Source organism: Antechinus flavipes, chromosome 4, assembly GCF_016432865.1.
Source record: "Antechinus flavipes isolate AdamAnt ecotype Samford, QLD, Australia chromosome 4, AdamAnt_v2, whole genome shotgun sequence".
NCBI lineage: Eukaryota > Metazoa > Chordata > Mammalia > Dasyuromorphia > Dasyuridae > Antechinus > Antechinus flavipes.
Window position 1 is genome coordinate 356770108 of NC_067401.1, and position 21350 is coordinate 356791457.

The 21350-nt window shown below is 36.6% G+C and overlaps 1 protein-coding gene across 2 annotated transcripts in view; it reads right to left on the reverse strand.

Moving 5' to 3' along the window:
- Nucleotides 1-21350, reverse strand: part of PDE10A (phosphodiesterase 10A) — an 815835-nt gene that overhangs the window by 369103 nt on the left and 425382 nt on the right. The window contains exon 1 of one of the 2 annotated variants that reach the window (XM_051998085.1): nucleotides 19493-20640. The exons of the other annotated variant lie outside the window; for it this stretch is intronic. Within the exon in view, the coding sequence (XP_051854045.1) occupies nucleotides 19493-20555 (1063 nt within the window). The 5' untranslated portion in view covers nucleotides 20556-20640. Of the gene's footprint in view, nucleotides 1-19492; nucleotides 20641-21350 lie in introns of those variants that run through there. 2 annotated transcript variants of the gene reach the window in all.

Genomic DNA, 21350 nt, shown 5'->3' on the forward strand with positions numbered 1-21350 from the left:
AGTACATGTGGGTTTGTTTACTTCCTGTCGGATATCTTCACAACAGAGCCTCAAGGTGTTTCCCTGTTGTCACCTGCTAAGAGTTCACATTACTGACATTGGATGTATCCACTTTTAAATGCACTAATTCCATGTACAGCTGATGGGAAAGTGGGCCAACAACGTACAAATTGGAAAGCCATTAAACACCTATTAACAGAGGAGATGAAGGCAGAAGACAGGAAAAAAAAAAAGTCTAAGTTCTTCCATTGAATAGGGCATCCCAAAAGTTTTAATACAGCTTAAAGCTATAGAAGCTTAAAAAGAAATCCCCGGTGCATACATTAATATTTTAGGCAAGATTTACTTGGCAACCAGGTGGCACAGGCCTAGAAACTCCTCCTGAGTTCAACTCTGTTAGCCAGGTGATCTTGGGCAAGTCACTTAACTCTATCTCAGTTTTTTTTCATTGTAAAATAGCTGAAGAAGGAAATGTCAAACCACTCCAGTATCTTTGCCAAGAAAACTCTCAAAAATAGGATCACAAAGAGTTGGATATGACTGAACAACTGTCAAATTATCTAGGGAAATATTTTGTAGAATAAAATAAAGAAAACAAAGATTTACTAGTGAAATAATGAAAAAAATTAAAAAATAAAGTACAAATAAAAGTGGTAGGGCATTAGCAGATCTCAAATTCTAATACAAAATAACTTTGATCCATACAATCATTTGGCATCAATTAAACCATGCAAGAGACTCTAGATAAAGAGCAAATCAAAAACTGTAGCTACATGTTTGAAAAACTCCAAAGCATTAGATGGCACTGCCATTCTGACAAGAACTGATGCGTGAACTGGAGTAGTTTAGCAGAAATCATATGTGAATTAATACCTTAACATAAACCATCATAAGTTACAAACAGATCCTTGATGCAAAGGGATTTCATGTAAAGTACAACTGAACAGATAAGACTGCAATTCCATTTCAAGGAAATCAACTACAAGGAAGAATTCTTCTTAATATTCCTGATGCAAAATGGATTCAGGCATAACAGTAACATGTCAGGATCTAAACTATTCCTTCTATTTTATTCCCCAGAGAGTAATAGAGACAAAATCATTTGAAATCTCAAAAAGCTTGACTATGATTCATTTTTAAAAGTGATAACCCATGGCAAAATGAAATATATTTTTTAAACTGAAGCACTTAAGAAGAAGTGTAAACTTTTAAAGATTTTTCTTTTAAACAAAAATTTAAAATGACTATGTATCAGAGAAGAGGCCTAAATCATAAACATACCAGTAGGAATCAGGGAGAAAAGAAAAAATCAACAAAGGTGTTATTAAGTAAAAATAAACTTTAATACAAAAAGCTATTGTGAAGAATCTAAGGGATTCTCAGAGGCTTATGTCTTCCTTAAATGATAGCTTTAATTTTATTAAAAATGTTTTTTTTTTTTTAGTCTTCCTGAATCTACTCCCCAAACACATTATGAAAAACATGTTGAAGCAAAGAAAAGACTAAGTTTGTGGGAATTGAGGAGTTTTTTCATGGAAAATTCAATATAATGAAAGTTAATTCACTTCAACTATGTGAGGACCAAAAGTATGAACGTGCGGTTGAAGCAATATAAGCACTAACTTCAAATATGGAAAGGTAAAAGAGAGTAAAGCACGGGTCAATTAAGGTTAAAAAAGAGTATTCCCTGAATCCACTTATCAGGAAGGAAGTAGCAGCTAAAATAAACTAATGGGTGGACAAGAAGGAAATAATATAAGAAATGAGACATAAGGGGAAAAAGAAACATCGTAAGCAAAACAACAAAGAAAATCCAAAATAGAATGCGAAGAAGTGAAAAGCAGAGTAAGCACTGAGAGAAATTAAATGCTTAGAGAAGTATAACAACAGTAACAATGAATAGGAACTGATAAATTAAAACATTATTAATAATGGTGTAACATGCCTGAAGTAAAAAGAAAAGGTTTTTTTTTTTTTTTTTCAATTGATATACTCTAGGCTAATTGAAATAGTCCAATTTGCAAAGCATCAAATCTGTAATTTGATTTTTAAATTTTTAAAGATCTTTCTGCTAAATAATAATAGAGTGGAAAATAGAATGCTGTTCTGGGAGGTGGGGGTGGGGAGGGAGAGAAAGAGAGAGAGAGAGAGAGAGAGAGAGAGAGAGAGAGAGAGAAAGAGAGAGAGAGAGAGAGAAGTTCAAATCCACTAGTTTTGTGATCTTTGACAGATCCCTTTTAACTTCCCTGGGGCCCAGATTCTCCATCTGTAAAATGTTGCTGTGTGGATCAGGTGAGATTAAACATACATATATGCATGTGTATTTAAGTATATATCCACACAAATATATCGATACATAGATACATACAAAATGCTTTATAATCATTAAAGTTTCTGTACAAAAACCAGTTGGTATTATTATCAGACCACAAACTAATTTGAGATAGGGAATTATGCTAGAAAGTACATTGGTTTGGGAGATCCACATTCTAATTCTGATTCTGTCACAAGTTAATAATGTCATTTAAATTGTTCTATAAGTTTTTAAATGTTTTCCAATTCTAGATCATGACAAAAGTGCTGATGTGATGCTGCTGTGACCACTGACATGAGGAACTTGTAAACTTGTGAGTCTGGTGGGGTATGTGGGTGCGTGCTTTGTTTTTTCAAATGGTCAACACTCAAAACTTAATTTTTTTGCAAGATTCAATACTCAGCTAAGAGGAGCTATGTCAAAGGGATGAAGTATACAAGTCCTCACTCTTGGTTCACTAAAAATGTGTACAATAGCAAAACTCATATTTCCATGGAAAAGACCATTTTATTTCATGCCAACATCTAGTAGTTCCCAATGGCTGAAAAAATCTGGGCAGTAGTCCAAGTAATTTAAACAAGAATTCACCTCCTCTGTAGCTGCCACCTGAGTCAGTCACAAAGTAAAAACAGAATTCTTTTCTATGTTGATATATGCCATAATTTAAAAAATTTGTTTATTACACTGAGAAAGCCCAGTTTGGGCCCCACCTGAAGGAGGCAACAGCAATGATAATATAAGTTGTGTTGAATTTCTCCATAAATATGTTTTAATATAATGAGACAAAAATTAAAAAGCATGAAAAGCCAAACCTTGCTGGGAAAAACTAGACAATACAAATCCCAAAATTAACTTGGATATTGCCATCTTGAGTCACCAATCAGGAAAGTCAGAGGTACAGAGGAAAGAAAATAGTTAACTTAAGTCAAAGTATATAGGTTCAAATCCTTAGTGACTTTGGTCAGGTTAACTTTATCTCAACAGACCTCAGTTTGTATGTAAAATAAAAGAATTAGACTAAATGACCTCTGAAGTTCTTTCTAAATTTATGATTATATGAATATATATTGTATACTATAAAAAAGAATTGTGGCAGATTCTAGGCACAAATAGACTCAATATACCTATGTTGATTACAGAGGAATATAAAATTTTAAATGTCATTTAAAAAAATTGTTAATAAAAGTTTACCTTAATGTGAAGTAATCTATGGGATAGCTATAAGTCCAGTGATGGAGATTTGAGTTCATAGGGCCATAAGATTTGGGTCAAATTCCAGTCCAGTCATTTACTAGCTATGGGTTTGAAAGCAAATCAGTTTCAAAAAGCTTCAATTTCCTCAATGGTCAAACAGAGGTATTATCTGTACTACTACTCCAAAGCAGTAATAATCCCAAAAGTCCACAAGAATACAACAAATGATCTGGTCAGGGTTCACAGACCTAGAGCTTCATTTTTTGCATTTGGGATCTATTTGAAGGCCTTTCCTAAAACAACACAAGTAGCAAACATCAAAAGTGGGATTAAAACCCAAAGTCTGTCACCCAAAAACAAAAACATGTTCATTTCTATAAAATGTAGCACTATAGTACCTGTACTGAATAAATTATGACTTTTAAAATACCATGATTCAACCCAACAGGTAACTTATTTATCATGATGACACTAAGCTCATAAATAAGAATCAGATATTTTAAGCTTCCATGGAAGATTACAATTTGTAGAGAGAAAAACCTGGTGAAATGTTAATTCTTGAATCTAGAAAAATGTGGATTCAAATCCTATACCTGCTATGGTAACCCTGATTTTGAAAATCCCCAAATCTCAATGTATTAGATAACTAAGGGCAGAAATTGCAGGGGTGGAGGTGGTTTTCTCACCTAGGAGAGTTCCTTCTATCAACGAAATATAATAGCATCAAGAAAAGATAAAATATAGCTTACAGCTTAAGAATTTAAATTAAAAAACAGGTTGTCATGATAAACAGATCGTCATAATAATAATAATGCTTCCCCTTCCCTCCAAAAGTCTACTATTTCATATTAAGAAATCTGTTTGTTATCTGGTGGCTGAAAATGTTCACAATCTGAATTTTGTGGTTGAGAGACAAGGAGTGACACGATGGTTTTACACTAGCCTAAGTGGACACTAAAACTCACAATTCTTCTCAATTTCAATCTGTATCATCACATCATATAGTAAGGATCTAGAAATACCATTCATACTGTTTACTAATCACTAAGAAGATTTCTTGCAATTAATGAGTATCTAGGTCTCATTCCATCTGGCAATACATTTGACCTCTGTTTTATACAGCATCTCTCTAAGTATAGTTATTAATTTATTGCAACTATATAATTAAAAACTGAAGTGAGAAGACATACCAAAAATAGAAACTAATCATTATTTTCTTTATCATTACCAGGAAATTATTTTATCAGAGAAAAACAAAAAATAAGTATCTAATGGGAAATAAAAGCAAAAAGCTCAATCAAGTAAGAATAGGTATTTAAGGAAAATTTTGATCTCGACACAAGTTTGCATTGACTATAACAATATATCTGGTACAATGGATAGTTTTTGCTTGACTTGTTTAACTCTATCCTAGTCTTTATCCTGAAGTTTAATCTTGCATCAAACTGGAGTCCCCTAAATATCTCAATTTCAATACATCTAAAATGAAACTCATTATCCAAAGCTATCCCTTCTTCCAAATACCCTTTTTAATATCTAGGGCACTCTATCTTTCCAGCTATCTAAGTTCCTAACCTTAATGTCACACAATTTATCACTTACACTTATTCCTTATATCCAACTGTTGCCAAGTCTTACTTTTATCTTCACCTTCACTTCTCTCACATAAATCCCATTCTGTTCATTCACTGGTTATTCTTTCACTCACTGACACCTATGTCATTGCAAAGTCTTGTGATTGGTGCCCTTGCATGTCTTTCACCCACTCTTTTCTCCACTCACTTGCCAAAGTGATCCTCCTAAGCTAGAGATCTGACCATATTACCTTTCTATTCTCAAAATCCATAAATAACATTGGTTCCCTATTACTGCCAAGATTAAATACAAAATCTTCTGTTTGGCTTTGAAAGCTTTTCAAAACCTGACCTCTTCCTATTTTTCTAGTCTCCAGTTTATCCCTTCCACATCTAGTTTAGTAGGAGTTCAGCACCCCCCAAATCTAGAAAATCCAAGTAAATATTTTGGCTCTCCCTTTGCAACAGAACAGTCTGGATTTTTTTTTTCTTTTTAACATTTTAAAGTATATCTTATTGTAAAATTTGCATTGACATGATAAAATATATATATATATATATATATTGCATTTCTGACTTTCTAAACTTTTTCTGTATAATCTCTTAGCCTTCACATGTCTGCAGCTCCCACAAAACTCCAACAAATTCCCACTTAATTTTTTATGCTCCATTGCAATATACTGAAACCAAAATACGTAAAGGAAGCTTGTGAATGGGATAACTGTACTTATAATTTACCCACACACTTGATCCCAAAGCACTGGTTTGCTTGCTATGTTTCGCCTATCTCCTTTTCATGCCTTTTCACTCACTGTCTCCCATGCCTATAAAGCTTTACTATTTCCTCCTCCTGGTTACATTGGAAGACCCAACCCAAATCTCATTTTATACAAGAGGTTTTTTTCTTTGTCTTCCTCACTTCTAATAGCTTCCTTCTAGAATTACCTCCAGTTTATGCTGTATGTAATTTACTGAACGTAGTTGTCTCCTCCATTAGACTGGGAGTTCGTTGAGACCAGGAACCATATTTTTGTCTTTCTTTACCTATGCTCTGTGCTTAGCACAGTGCCTGGCAGCTCTTTTCTAAATGCTTATTGAGTGATTAATTACTAAATGTGTGACCCAGAGCAAGTCACTTAATCTCAGTAAGAACCAGTTTCCTTATTTGTAAAAAGATGATGATAATAACTTCTACCTCACAGCAATGTCATGAAGATTAACTGAGATAAATACAATGTGGTTTCAAAACTTTGTATTTCTATGTAAATATTATTCTTATTAATTATCATCAGAAAAGGCTGCTTTGTGTCAGTTCTTGATATAAAATATAATCACTGCAGTAAGGTCTCTAGGGATTAATTTTTCCTGACTTTGAAAACAGCAAGACATGAAATGTTATAGAAATTATGCTAAATGTAAACATGTACAATTCAAATGGCATTATGTTAATGTTCATTTTCCTGCTTTTCTACCTGCAGTTCTGGAAACAAGTATGGCTTTCTGTTTGGGCACCCTGGCTTGTGCTATATGCAAAATTTAAGTGACACTATGGTTCCTGCATAGTACTTCTCACATGTACAAACATCTCTCTGAAGGGCTTTCATTTTTGTAGGTAATCTATCACATGGAAGTCATGATGCCATTTATTCAATACCTCACTAATAGTATATTCTCTTTGCTAGTTAAGGAGCAGTCCTCATGGGAGTCAACTTTTTTTTTTTTTTAATCAGTGGCAATAAAAAAAAAAAAAACAGGAAAATTCAAAATGATTTACACACTTATCTCCATCCTTCACATAAGCCTAAGTAGGAGGTTAGTAGTTAATTTTATTATGCTGATTTTACAACTCAAGAATCTTGGGATTATGATTACACTGTCAAAATGTCAATTCACCCCCTCAGCACACCAAGGGCCAAATACTGCCCTCAGGTTATGTGACAAGACAGGTTATATGACAGGACAATGAATTTGCAAACTGTGACTGACTAAATTTGATTGCTTCACTTCCATACAAGTAACCTTTCTATAACTAGTTTGGGAACTTTGCCACATGATCTCATAATCTCTGAATGAAACCAAAAATTAGAATTCCTAAATCCTAACCCACATTCTTCCCTGTTATTTTGCTATCTACTACTTAATCCTTTCCTGTTTCCTCCTTGTAAAAGATTCATCTTCTTTGATTAGAGAAATATTAAATGTCTACCATGTGGAGCTCTGTGCTAGGTCCTCAGGAATATAGAAAGTTTTGATTAGATGGGATCCCATCCCTCATGGAGTTTACAATCTAGGAGGAGAACAGAATATAAATTTACCAGGCAATGTGTATAAAGGAGACTGACTTTGGGAGTCAGAAACAAATGGGTTTTAATCCTCGTCCTGTAATGCAAGTTATTATTGGTGAGAGGTATCAAGAATGGCATCTAAATTGGATGGATCGGAATTAAAAAGAATCTAAAAAAATTAAGTGAGCATCTCAGCTCTATAAAAAGAGGTGAGAAAAGATAGGCACAGAGTGAACTCATTATGATAAACATTTATATAGTACTTTAAATTTTGCAAAGTGTTTTACATATGGTATCTCATTTGTTTTATACAATAGCCTTGTGAGGTGAGTGATATTGTTATCCCCTCTTTAGAGATGTGGGGAAATTAGGGGAAGAAAACTAGTGACTTGTGCAGCAAGAATCCAAGGAAGAATTTGAATTCACGCCTTTCTGATTCCAGTTCACGAATCTGGGGCTCTATCCACTATACCACACAACCATCTATTGCTTTCCATAGAAATTTTCCTGACCACACTAAAGTAACTTCTTCCTTTTCTTAACACCCATTGAACTTTTCTGACTCCTAGGACTGAAAACAGGAAGGGACATGAGAAATCATTTAATCTTTTTTTTAAAAGCATTTATTAAATGCCTACTATATAAGCCAGTCACAGTGCTGTGTGCTAAATGTTTTACAAACACCATCTCATTTGTTCTTCATAAGTACCCTAGTAGGTGCTATTATTCCTGTTTTAGGGACAAGGGTGAAAAAGACAGTCAAGTGACATGCACACAGTTAAATATCTGAGTTAAGATTTGAACTCAGATTTAAATACATCTTCCAGCAACTAACTGCCTAGTCCAACTTCTTTACTTCATATAGTTAAAGACCCAGAGAGGCTTCTAACCCTGATCCTCTGACTCCATATTCAGCGCTCTTTCCAATTCACTTCATCACCTTTCATTTTGTAGGAGACCATTTGGTTGAAGTTTTCTGCCTTTGTGTTATTCATTATTTTCTCATATGAATATGCTTTACTTCTCCAAATAAACAAGGTCCTTGAGATCAGAGATGCTGAATATTCTAGCCTACCATAAATATTTAATCTACTCATTTTTTTAATAAGTGTATATACCTGTAAGAGAATCTTCTGGAGCATCAAAAAATACATGAAATTTTATGAAATTTTAAACAATTTATTCATAGATTAAAAGGAATTTCTTTCTCAATCATATTACTTTTACTATAGTGATTATCACAGTAATTTTCTCTTTAATCTCTTTGAGATCCCTGTCATGAACTTCCTCATAGGTATTTAAGAAAATTCTCTTGGTCAAATCTAGCTTTATGTCTATATACCTGAGGAACAACACAAAGTTTCTGATATATAAATTTTTAGTAATTTAGTTAGTAATTCATCTCTGTCTCAGAAGATACTTTTTATTAAAAATAAAAATACTTTGGAAGGGATGATAAATGTCACTAATTCTTTAGTGTGAATGCTTTTGTCCCTCCATTTGTTTTATATTGGTTTCCTCCAGAAAAAAAAATTTGAGATTTGTCTAGTTGAAGCCTGGATGACATATAGAAATCTTAGAGGAAAAAGTAGGCAAAAGACCTATTTCATCTGTTTCATGATTTTCCCAAGAGTGTTACCTGATTTGACTGCTTTTATAATTAAATCCTTTAAATGAGGTCTAAGTCAGATTCACTTTATACTATGCTTTTTCTCTGGTAGAAATATCATACAGGAGCAATACATATGCTATATATATGTATGTGTGTGTGTATACATTGTATATAATGTATAAATTATATTATATAGGTCTGATCTAAGTTACTTGTATAAAGCAATATGTGACGATGCTAATGTTAATTTCACAATAGTTTTCATATATTCATGTTTACCTTCCTATTATTTAAACAAGTTATTCCCTTAATATGGCAAAGAACATAGCAAAAGGACAAGATACTACTCACCAATGAAAGGTAAAAAGAGTATAAAACCATCTATCTCCCTTCACTTCACAAAATCCACAGTTCCAAGTATTTTTTTTAAGAAGAAACTTTTCAACTAAATATCTAGAAAATTATTCTGAACTTGTTCCTAAACTGTGCCCTGTGACTAGAGTGTCCCATATAATACTTTACATTTTGAAAGGAAACACCTTTTCTCAACATTTGTCAAGACACCAGGCAAATTAGCAACAAGAGGTAGGTCACTGTTTTAACACCATACTACTCTCTCCTTTCCATGATGCTCCCAAATGTTTGATGTATATTTTTGTTTACTTGTACTTTTGGCTATATTCATATCTTTTCAAACTTGCTTGTTTGTAATATCTTATTTTTGTGAAGCTGAATTTTTGGTGATAACAGTGATAAAAAGCAAGTACTATGCTAAAATCAGTATTGAAAACAATACAAGGGCTAGGAACCAAGAACATTAGGGAATCTAACAATGATGAGGTTTTCCTTTTATATACAAATCAAATATACATATTATATATACAATGAAGTATACTATATATGTGTGTATGCATAAGTATGTGTTATATACCTCATATACTTTCTCACATATACTTGAGAGGAATTTCCCAGCAAGAATCCTAAGGAGTGTGTTTTCAGTGATAACCACTGTAATGGAAAACCTAAGTTATGTAAACTATCTCTTTCTTCAAAAAACAAAATTAAAAGTTCAACATAGCTTGTGAAGTTACCATAAAGTTTCTAGAAATAAAGTGTGTTGTTTTTAGTAGCTGGGACATTTCTTTCCTTTCCTCTTTGGCCTTTTGTGGCCACTACCAGCCAATCGTAAGATGCCTCTCTAATTGGCTCAAAAGCAGGGAAGGACCTCAGAAGTGATCTACTTCAACTTTTTAATTTACACTTAAGGAAACTGAGATCTTCAGAGACTTAATTGACTTGTCTAAAATTGCAAAAGCAATTACTATCTGAAATGCAATTTAAATGTAAGCCCTTAGACTGTAACGGCACTGATTTTTCTACTGTGACATATTATATCTTATTTACTGTTTTGCTTCAATGATTATCTTTTCATGTGTATAGAATCAAATTCCTGCATAAAGCAGAAGTTCCCTGAATGAAGGGATCAAAGTGTTATACAATCTTTACATTCCATTCAGTCACCCAGAAAAGAATCAAGAATCACCCCCTACAAGAGGGGTCATTCAGTAAAATCTACTGGTTGAAAACCATTGAAAAGTTTTAAGGCCAAAACCAACTGTTAGACCCAACTGAGGTGACTAGCACAAAACTGCCACTGGCATTGTAAGGACTGGAAAGTAGACAGTGGACTTTGAGTCAGATTAGAAGTATTCTGATTTTTGGAACTACATACAAGCTGTATGGCCCTCAGAAAAACTTTTTGAGGTCTCAATTTTCTCTTCTGTACAAGTGGGTAGTAATACCTATACCACTTATTTTAAATAATGTGAAAACATTTTGTAACTACAAGAGACTATATAAATGTGAAATATTACTGGTCTTGTAAGTCTCTGTTACTTCAGTTTCATCATGACTATAAAAATAAGAAATTAGTTAATCAAGTATAAGGTGTTTTGATTTGTATGCATTAACCACACTTAAAATTACAAGGCTTGAAATTTTTACCTTAGTTTAAATGAATATTTTATCCAAGGTATTTATTGAGCAATTTACATTGCATATATGGAGCAATGCCATACGTTATTCCTAAAATATGTACATAAATATATTTATATATATGTTTATGCTTTATGACTGGTAAGTAATTACATCTAACAAGGTTTTGCAAGGGTGAATGTTAAAAACAATCTTTGCATGTATTTTGAAAAATAAAAAGCAATTACAAAAAGTAGTTATGTCTAATTGAAAACATGAAAGGACATTGAAACTTCACATTTTATGGAAGCAAGAAATATATAATTGCAAATTTTAAAGATTTGGTAATAACTGTACTCCAGAATTTATCTGCAGTCCTTGTTCACATGGATTTATCATTCTGCGCTTCCCTGTTTTCCTCTGGCTTTACTCTAACCTGTTCATTACTGGTCAAACTCTACACGTCGTTTTCTTTTTTCCATAGTTTAAACTACTTGAAAGAACAGCTAAAAAGCCACAGAAAAATGACTGTATTAAGTTGTGGGTACCATATTTTAAGAAGGATGTGCTAAATAAATATTGGTTTAAAAAAACTGGAGATTTTAGATTTTTAGAATGAATAAGAGGCAGATAAGTAAGGGACATAAATAATACTGGTCTTCACATATGTAAAAGGTTGTCATGTAGACTTGTTTGCTTTAGGTTCCAGTAGGCAAAAACAGCAACAATAGGTAGAATGCTTAAAAAAATTAGGGGAAGAAGAAGAAAACTTAATTAACATAAAGAGAAAGCTTCTAAAATTAAAAAGCTTTTCAAAAGAGAAATGAGCAGCCTCAAGTAATAGTAATTTTAGCAGCTTTGGAGATCCGCAGAGAAAGGCTTTAATTCATCAAGGTATATTATAGAAACTTGATGGCCAATGAGCTTGTTTCCAACTCTTGAGATTCTGTAATTCTGCTGAAATCACTGATAAAAAGAAAGAAGGGTCTGGAATAACTAGAGATATTCTGTCTTTGGGATTTTCAAAACAAAGAGTCAAGAATCATCAAAAGTTCTTTCTCAGGCATACAACCCATTTTTTTTATTTGCCCTTTGGCATAACACTGCTAAAATTTCAGTGGCAGTGACAACCGGAGATGGGCAAACTCATGTTGTTTTTGCCAGGATATTGGATGTAAAGCAAACAAAAGGGCTTTTTGTCTTTCCATTGTTGTGTATGAAAACGCTAAGCAATGGAGTAAACTTTTTAAATTAGTTCTGAGAGGATCTGTTCTACTCCAAGAACTGGGAAATATGAAGGAATGACAATTTGGTCATTTTCACTCTGATTTCCTGCAAGTTAGGGAAGATGAAAGCCTGCAGGCAAGTTTGAGGGTTATCTCCTGGAAGGCCATGTCTTACAATTAGATGAAATCATAGAAGGTATAATCATGGAATGTACCAAAGACCACAAAAAAGAGGTCAACATGGACCACTTGCTTCAGTGTTGGGAGTGACTTTCAAACCACCCTTTTTCGAAGCAGGTACAGGAATGTATAGACTAAAAGGATTCAATACAAAGATAAAAATGTTTGGTCCCTATGGGACATATGGAATTCTGTAACCCCAACACTGTGAAAATATGGAAAGAAAATAAGCATTTTCAAAAAATTTATCAAAAAAAGAAAAAAAAAAAAACCTTAACTCCTTCCCATTAATAAACACAGTAATTTGGACACAACAGCCTTTTTATCACAACTTGCTAGAATTAGACAGGTGCGAAACAGGAAATGAGATCGAAAAGAAAGAAAATTAACACTGACAAAAGATTCAACAAATAGACCATCTGTGGTGATAACTTAAGTTTAAAAGTTCTTTTGGCATACAGAATTCATTCAACAAAGGTCCTTTCTTCATACTTTCTGCCTCCCTCTCTGTCTTTCCTTTCCTTCCCTTCATCTCTTTTTTTAAATGACAAAGAATAAAAGGTTTACCAAGTCCAAACCAGAAAAGCATTATTTTTGTTGTGCCACAGTTCTCTTTTATTGTCCTGACTCAAGTTTTTCTAATTATCCTGTTTCCCTAAATTGTCCTGCCTCGGTTTCCCTGAATTGTTTTCCCTCAATTGTTCTGCTCAATCCTACAAAACCACCCCTTCCTCTTAATCATCAGAATATTTGATAAAGATAAAAGATCTTATATTTTAGAATGTCAGAATGTCTCTCTCCATCCCAATCAGAATATCAGATACCATCTTATCAACATGCCTCCCCACCCCATCCTGTCAGAAGCAGATTGATAGTCCCTTCCCACTTAGTGCTCTAATTCCGCCCCTGCCTCAGTCTACCCTCTGTATCTGAGCCACGTGTATATATATGCCACTGAGAACTTACATTGTTTGCTGGATTCTTGGAGATGATAAGCTCATTCAGCCCTGGGACCAAACCATGGATCCATTTGGTCCCAGTAAGTCTCTCCCTTTCAAATAAAATATTAAATACTCTCTAATCTCTATCTTGCCTCAGTTTCTCCAGCATTACATTTTAATCCCCTCAATTACCTGGGAAAAATATAATAGAATATACACATACACCTTACAATATAAATATATTAGATAAAACTCTGCCTAGCAATATAGCTGAGAAATAAACTGGTAAAATAAGTTATCTATTCCTTAAAATGAAGGGGCTGAAAAGAACAATTGTCAGAAGCACATGGAGGGATTAGGATTTAGCCGATCAATAGGAATTTAGTAAGCACCTTCTATATGCCAGGCACTGTGCTGAAAATACAAATTAAAAAAAAAGTTTATACCACTAAGGAGCTTACTCCCACATAGAAAAATGAAACCAAATTGTGCCTTTTCATCTTAATATTTCTAGATTTTTTTAAAGTATATGGAATATTTAAATTAGCTTTCCTTAAATACACTGAAGTCATCATGAACATATTTGCAACCTTTTTCCAATGTTATATATTTTTAAAATTATTAGAAAAATAATTCCAAGTCAGGACAACACCATTTGAATGATCAAAATAATGCCTAAAGATGTTGACTTAAAATGAGTTGGAAAGTTAAAGCATTTCCCTCCTCAGTTCCACAAAAGCATATGATTCTTATCTATTATTTCATGACACTATTAAATGCCAATTAGCCTTTAAAAAATCCCCAAGGCATTATGGACCCAAAAAACTGAAGAGATGGAAGAAAACCAACAAAGAATCTCAAGTCATCAGAATAATTATCCATTCCTGAATGAGAGGATGAGACTAATGAAGAATAATGAAAAACAATGATATTAATGAAGAACAAAAATTTAAATTACTCAATACTGACGCATTTACTGTCATCTTCAATCTTAAGACATGAAAGAATTTTTGAAATTAATTACTAAAAAATATTCTTGGTGAACCCTCTGCTGGTTTACTGGATGTTCTCATTATTTTCTGATGTAGATGTAAAATCACTAGTAGGGTTTGTTCGAGTTAAACTCACAAGTTATGTAGTTGACCAGTTTATGATTTGATATGAAAAAAACAAAAAAAAATGTTCGGCAGGGTACAGAATTTAAACTAATCTTTGTGGGATTCTAAAAAGAGCACATCTCCAATTAATTTTTTTATAATCACTGATATTTATTTAGTTTAAGGTTTACAAAGTACTTTACACACATTATCTCATTTGAACTGGAAGATGATCCTTCAAGTTTTCCTACAGTGTTTATTATTTCCATTTTACAGCTAAGTAGACTAAGGGCCAAAGAAGCTAGGTAATAAAATGGATAGTGTACTGGACCCTATGTTTAAATCTGGCCTTGGACTTTTACTAGGTGTGAAATCCTGAACAAGCTTCAGTATCCTTATCTATAAATAATAAGCAGGAGAAGCAAAAATAGCAAACCACTCCAGTATCTTTGCCAAAAACAAACACACCAGAAATGCAAATGGAGTCACAAAGAATTGGACACAATAAAAAAAAAAATGGATGAATATCAGCCTGAGGTCAGAGGGGCCAAGTGACTCCCCGAGGATCACACAGATATTAAGTGGGAGAAATGGAATTCAAGCACAGGTTTTTCTAGATTCTGAATTCAGCAATTTCCATTTAACCTATAAGATAACCCATAACCCATAGATAATTACAAAGTCTCCTTCCTCCTCTGAGTTCTGGCAAGAATACACCAAGTATAATCCATATTCCATCTATTTACATGTCTGTGTTTACATATACACATCTATTTCTGTATATGTATGTCTTAAGTTATTTGTACATGAATGAATGGACTGTATGTGTAAATATAAGCATGTATTTATAAATGGTATCTGTTTTCTACTTATATGAATATATTTAAAATAGGGGGAAATGTAGTAAAGCAGAAAATGCTGGGTCTGGAGACTACACACACACATACACACAGAAAAAGAAAGAGAGTGAGTGAGAGAGAGAGAGAGAGAGAGAGAGAGAGAAATTTTCATTTCTACAAAAGCATTTTTTAAATATTATATCATTTTATCCTCACAATACAGAGGTAGGAGCTTTTATTTTCTCCATTTAGAGATAAGGAAACTCAGGCCAGTTTAAACAATTTGCCCAGTCACATAACTAGTAAGTGTCTAAAACGGCAGCTTGACTCACAGCACAACCTGACTGTTCAAATTCTGGCTCTCCAATATATCAGTGTGTTCTCAGGCACATCACTTCACCTTGCTGGGACTCAATTTTTTTTTAATCAGTAAAATTAATTCTACAAGAATGTATTAAGGGAAGCAGATACATCAAGACAACAATTCCCTGGCCAGATTTTTCACCTGTGTTGGGAAAACCACATAAACAGAGATGAGTAAGTAAGAAAAAAGTAGATTCATAATTAAGATTGGGGAGTGGAGTAGAGGGAAAGGCACTAGCAACTAGAATCAGGAATAAGAGGGAATCTGGAAAGGTTTCTTATAAATACAATAAGGGGCCTTAGACTGGCTGACCTCTTAAGTTCCTTCCAATTCAACCTATATTGAATTTTTCTGAAGAAACAGGCCATTCCCAAATTATGACTATTTTTTTGCAACTTTCAAATAGGATGAACAAGTATCTTTAATAATACCTAGCTTTCTCTGAAATCTGTCTCACCTAAACCAGGTACTATGCCTTTTGTAAAGTTCAGTTTCCCATTGTAGAATGATGATTTTTTTTATCCATTGTAATTCTCAATTTAAAATTTCAATAAATCATTATCTTGATCACAGATTGGAGGATAAGGTCAAACAATATCATTATACTATCCATCTGGACTATTGCTTTCATGCAACTCTCATACACCTGGATTTTTTTCCAGGAAATATCCTGTCTTCACTGTTCTGGTTTTTTTTTTTTTTTTTTTAAACTTCAGCAATTCATTATAAGAACAATCGTGTTTGAAAATGTAGGTCATTACAACACATAAATCTAATAAGCGCATCATGGCAAACAAATGGCCATGGTAAAAATCAGTTGCATTTATGTGCTTTTAGCATTGACAAATGGATCTTAAGTACTCAGTGATGTGATGGAAAAAGATGAAAAGATCTTTCCACTTTTAAAGCAATTCAAAGACAATTTTTAGTTTCTTCATTCTATAGAACCCCAAATTTTCCCATCTAAAGCTATTATCACTGGTGGTAAAAGACCCAGAAATGTACAATGGTGAGCCTTTCCTCCTCCACCCCTTAAACTCTAGTTTTTTTTTTTTTCCCTGTTAAGTGCACATGGATGAACAGCTACCTTCTATTGTCTTTTTCCCTCTTCCTCCCAAACTGGAATCATTCTTCAGATTTGCCTCTAACAATCCAAGACACCAGATATTAAATAGTTTACACCTCTCCACAATTTTTCTCTCTCTTCTCATTTTTAGAGTTAAAGGATAGAATTACATATTCTATTATCCTTGAAAAACTATCAATATACTACTCCTCCAACCAACTTTTGTCAGTGAATTTCCCAACCCCTTCTAGAACTGCTGAAGGAACAAGGACATTCACAGGTAAAGCTCTAAAGAAAAGAATTGTTAAATGTACACACGGAGCCATGCTTTCTGTTGCAGACAAAGAAATAAGTTGCAATGAGTTTTCGACTTCACACTCAGAGTAAGCACCTCATGAGAAGCAATGTAGCACAGGAAATAGTAATTTCCTGAGCCTCAATTCAGAAAGAACAGAATTCAAATTCTACTTAAGATATTAATCAGTTTGTGACTCTAGTTTGGATCTCAGTTTCCTTGATGTGTAAAATGTGATCTACACAGTATTATCTAATACTGCGTGTGGCTGCCAAGTTTAAGGAGAATAGGGAAAGCAACAATCAGATAAATTCAGACTGCTCTCCATAGGGCATTTCTGTTTTGCAGATTTAGTGGGGGGGGGGGGGGGGAGGAAATGAACAATGCATTGAAATCAAGTCTGTCACAAATCATTTTTCTTCTCTCTCACTCCCCTAAACACCTTCTGAAATCTGTAGTAATAGAGTGACACCTGTTACAGGAAACATCCACTTGTAGTACTGTTCTACGACAAGACTGAGTAAGGATTAGAAGAATTAAGTAGTATTTTTGAGCTGTAATTTACTGGCCTGTGGACAGCTAATAGACAAACCCAGCAAAAGGAAAGCCCCTTAGTAAGAAACTATTGTCTTTTGGCAAGCAATTTGTTTCTGCAGAAAACAACTACAAGCCAAGTGATTTTTTCCCCTCACTCTTCCCCCCACCCTACCCCTCCCATTTCTAGCTTGGAACTGATGCACTTAGCAACAAAATTTCCTAAAAGTTCCTTTCGATTCCCTTGGGGGCAGCAGACCAAAAGCTACTAGGGGCTCTCCCAGCAAAGTGCCAAACACAAAGTGCAGGCTGAAAAAGTAAAACTTCTGGATTGTAAAAATGGACTCCAGAACATACTTAATCTCCTAAAGGATCTTCTAAGAGATCAATAAGCCATAAAACCCAATATGGAAGTTTCCCAAAATGGAAAACAGGTGATGTGATTCCTTTAGAAAAGATCACACTGCAAAGTCTATAGGCCCTAAAAGAACGATATTGTAATTGAGGGCTGGGGTCCCTTCTTGGGAAAGCAGAAGGCTTCTGCATAATGTTCTCCCGCCCCGTCCTGCTGCTTTTCCTGCAGCGATAGTATAAAGGTGCTGTCTCTGGAACTCTAAGCCACATAGAGCATATCTCTTTGCCATTTCACCTTCTGCTAACTGGTGCCAATGCTGCTGCAAATCTTTTCTACTTTCACTCTTATTACCCTCCCCCCTCCCCCAATTCTCTCCAGCTTTGGAGTCTTCTCCCCCAGGCACCTCCTCCCTTTTCAGGAAGCCTGTCTCCACTTTTCCCCCCTTTGTCTATTAAGGCGATTCCCCGGATAAGTTCCCTTTGCCAATTTCCTCACGCTGCCCTCTCCCCAATCCAGGCCTGCTTGCCCGGAAAAAAAGCACCTGATGAAGGAAAATGCCATCTGTCAGGAGGTGTCAATCCAGAAGTTTATGTTTGAGGATTGTCTTTCTAACACTCCCCTCTTCCCCAAGGCAAAGAGACTTATTATCCTCTATGGAGAACCCGGACATAAATTAAGTTCCCTAAATTTACAAGAAAGGTCTCTGGAATAAGGCGCAGAGATCAGAGTCAGACTCCAGAACGAGCACAAGACCCTGAAACTTCGACTCCCTCATGCCCTGAAAAAGAGCCAGGTGCAAACACTTGTTTCTTCTCCCGCAAAGAGAGCTTGTAATAAAGTCATAGGCATCCGTCGCCGGCCGCACGGGCAGCAGGGATGACTAAACCAAGACACTGTTCAAAAACTAAGTGTGCATTTGTCTGGGGGTTGATGGTAAGAGTTCTCCTGCAACAAGCTAATTAATGTTCTTTGCAGCAATGGGGGTGGAGAGTGCGGGTAAACAGGACAGCGTGGAGCTTCTAACTTGTCTTCCTCCACTATTGGAGAAGCCAAACCCTCCACTGCTCCCCCAAATTCCCTAGCATAAAGTGGCATAAAGCACCTTTGACTTTAGACATCAGTCCCAAGCCTAGAGAACGAAGAATGGGCTTTCTGTCTAGCACTGAGCTTAATCTGAGCAACTTGAGGGGTACGTGCCAGGTAGACTTCGTCAGGACAAAAAAAAAAATTAACTCTGGAACCTTTACTCGGAGATTGGACAGTATTTTTTCCCTTGACAAATCTTCTACAATTCGCCCGCCTCTCTCAGACGCGTGCATGTACAGTACACACACAGGCGTAAAACAAACAAAAACCTTTTTCGACATCATACACACACTCCATATATTTTTCTACTCTCATCTCCTCTTCAAAAAGCACGCTGGGTTAAAAAACAAAAACAAAAAGCCCCACACTGCCTCTTTGCAAATTGTATGTGGAATAAAGCCTCCACCCCTCTAAAATGTACAATCGTGTGAGCTATCCTACATTCATCTAGTCGTCAACTTCACTATAGTATAGCCCCTTCCCCCTTAACCTCCCAAGAATTATTAAGGGATAGAGGTTGGGATAAAGCGAATAAAGAAAGGATAAAGCCACTTACTCGTGTTCAAGAAACACTCTGTAAACCTTCTAAAACAGCCTGTACTATTAGAAGGTTCATGTTCCATGTCTGACCCTAGTGACAAGGGGGAGGAGGCAGCGAAGGAGAAGAAGGAGCCTTTAGGCTGCTGCTGCTGCTGTTGAATTTTGCGGTTGCTGCTGCTGCTGTTGTTGCTGCTGAGGCTGCTGAGGCTGCTGCTGCTGCTACTGCTGGTGTAAGCCGGGCCGTCGCCTCCGACCCCACCACCGGCGCGGGCTGCGCCTGAGGTTCCTAGGAAATTGTAGGACCACAGGCTGCAGATTGTTGGGGAAAGGAGAAGCCGAGGCTGCGGCGGCTGCTGCGGCTGCAGCCGGGGACCAACGGAGGCTGGGAGCAGCAAACCCTGAAGTGAAGGAGGAGAGAAAAACAGCCGCCGCCTCCTGCTGCTGCTGCTGCTGCTGCCGCCGTTGCTACCACTGCCGCTGCTGATGCCGCTGCTGCTGCTGCTACTACTACTGCTCGGATGGACGATCAAGGGAGCTGTTTCTTCTCCTCTTCCTCCTCCTCCTCCAACATCTCCTCCTCCTCCACCACGTCCTCCTCCTCCTGCTGCTCTTGCTGCTGCTGCTGCTTCCCTTCCTTGGAAACCCACTGGGAGGTGAAAGCAAGAGGAGGAAGGGAGAAGAGGAGGAGGAGGAGGGGGAGGCGGGGGCGGCAAGAAGTAAAAGGAAGATGGAGAAGAGGAAAGAAAAGGGGAGGAGGAAGAGGGAACAGAGAAAGGAACTCGGGATACGACCCCGCTGCTGTTGCCGTTGCTGCCGTTGCCGCCACCGCGGCCGCGAGCGCTGCAGGAAGAGAAGCAAACGGCGCCCGGGCCCGGACCGTCTGTGCCCCGGGCTGTGCGAGCCAGGAGCAAGGGGAAACCGCGGGCGTTCCCAGCCTTCTGAGCTCTATAGCTGTCCCCACCCTGGCCGCTGCCGCCGAGATCCGAGTGCAGTCGGTAGTGGCCGGAGCTGAGCTTTTTCCAATCTGCAGACAGGGGGGCCTGGGGGCGGGATAAAAGCGGCTTCTCTGGGTTGGACATGACCCTCCTCCCTTTTTCGCGGTAGTTCGAGGCAGGACGTTTGCTAGAGACGCCGTGAGGTGGGGGAGCGAAGAGCCAGAGACGCAGCTAAAAGCGCCTCACTCCGTCTATGCTCCCCTCCCGCTAGGAGCTTTCCAAGCTAATCTCTGAGAAAGGTTTGGGGGAGGGGGTGTCTTACCCCCCTCCCTCCTGTCTTCGGTTCCCCGACCTGTAAAATCTTCACATTTTCATCCCCTCTCTAGGTGGAAGGGGACATAATGTCCAGTAGTGGCTCCCGAATGGAACAAGGACTTGTCTTCCTCTCCAAATGTGAAAGTTGGGGGAGGGGTACGAATATACCTATGGGCTCTATGTGTTTCCTATGCTCTCTGATGTATATGTTGCTCGATGGATGCTCAAAAGCAGCGGATAAAATCACTGCAGTGCCTCCCATGGACGCTCCGGCAGCAGCCAGAAAACGCCCACTGGCGGAGCAATTGCTTCTCAAGCTACCTCCTCCCTTCTCATTATACGTATCCAAAGCACACATACACACAGAGAGAACAGAGAGAAAGAGAGAGAGTAGAAACACATAAAAGGGAAAAAAAGAGGGGAGAAAGGGCATAGATGTAGGCCAAGTCATTACCTGAAGAGCTCAAATGTAGAAGCGATGTGTATCCTTGGGGACAGTTGACACAGAGTTGGGGGGGGAGGGGAAGACACACAGATGCTGGATCTTTTCTGAATTCTGAACCAGACAGATGTGTAGCAACTCCAGCTGTGAGTTGCTGAACAGCATCCTCTTTCTCAATCTAC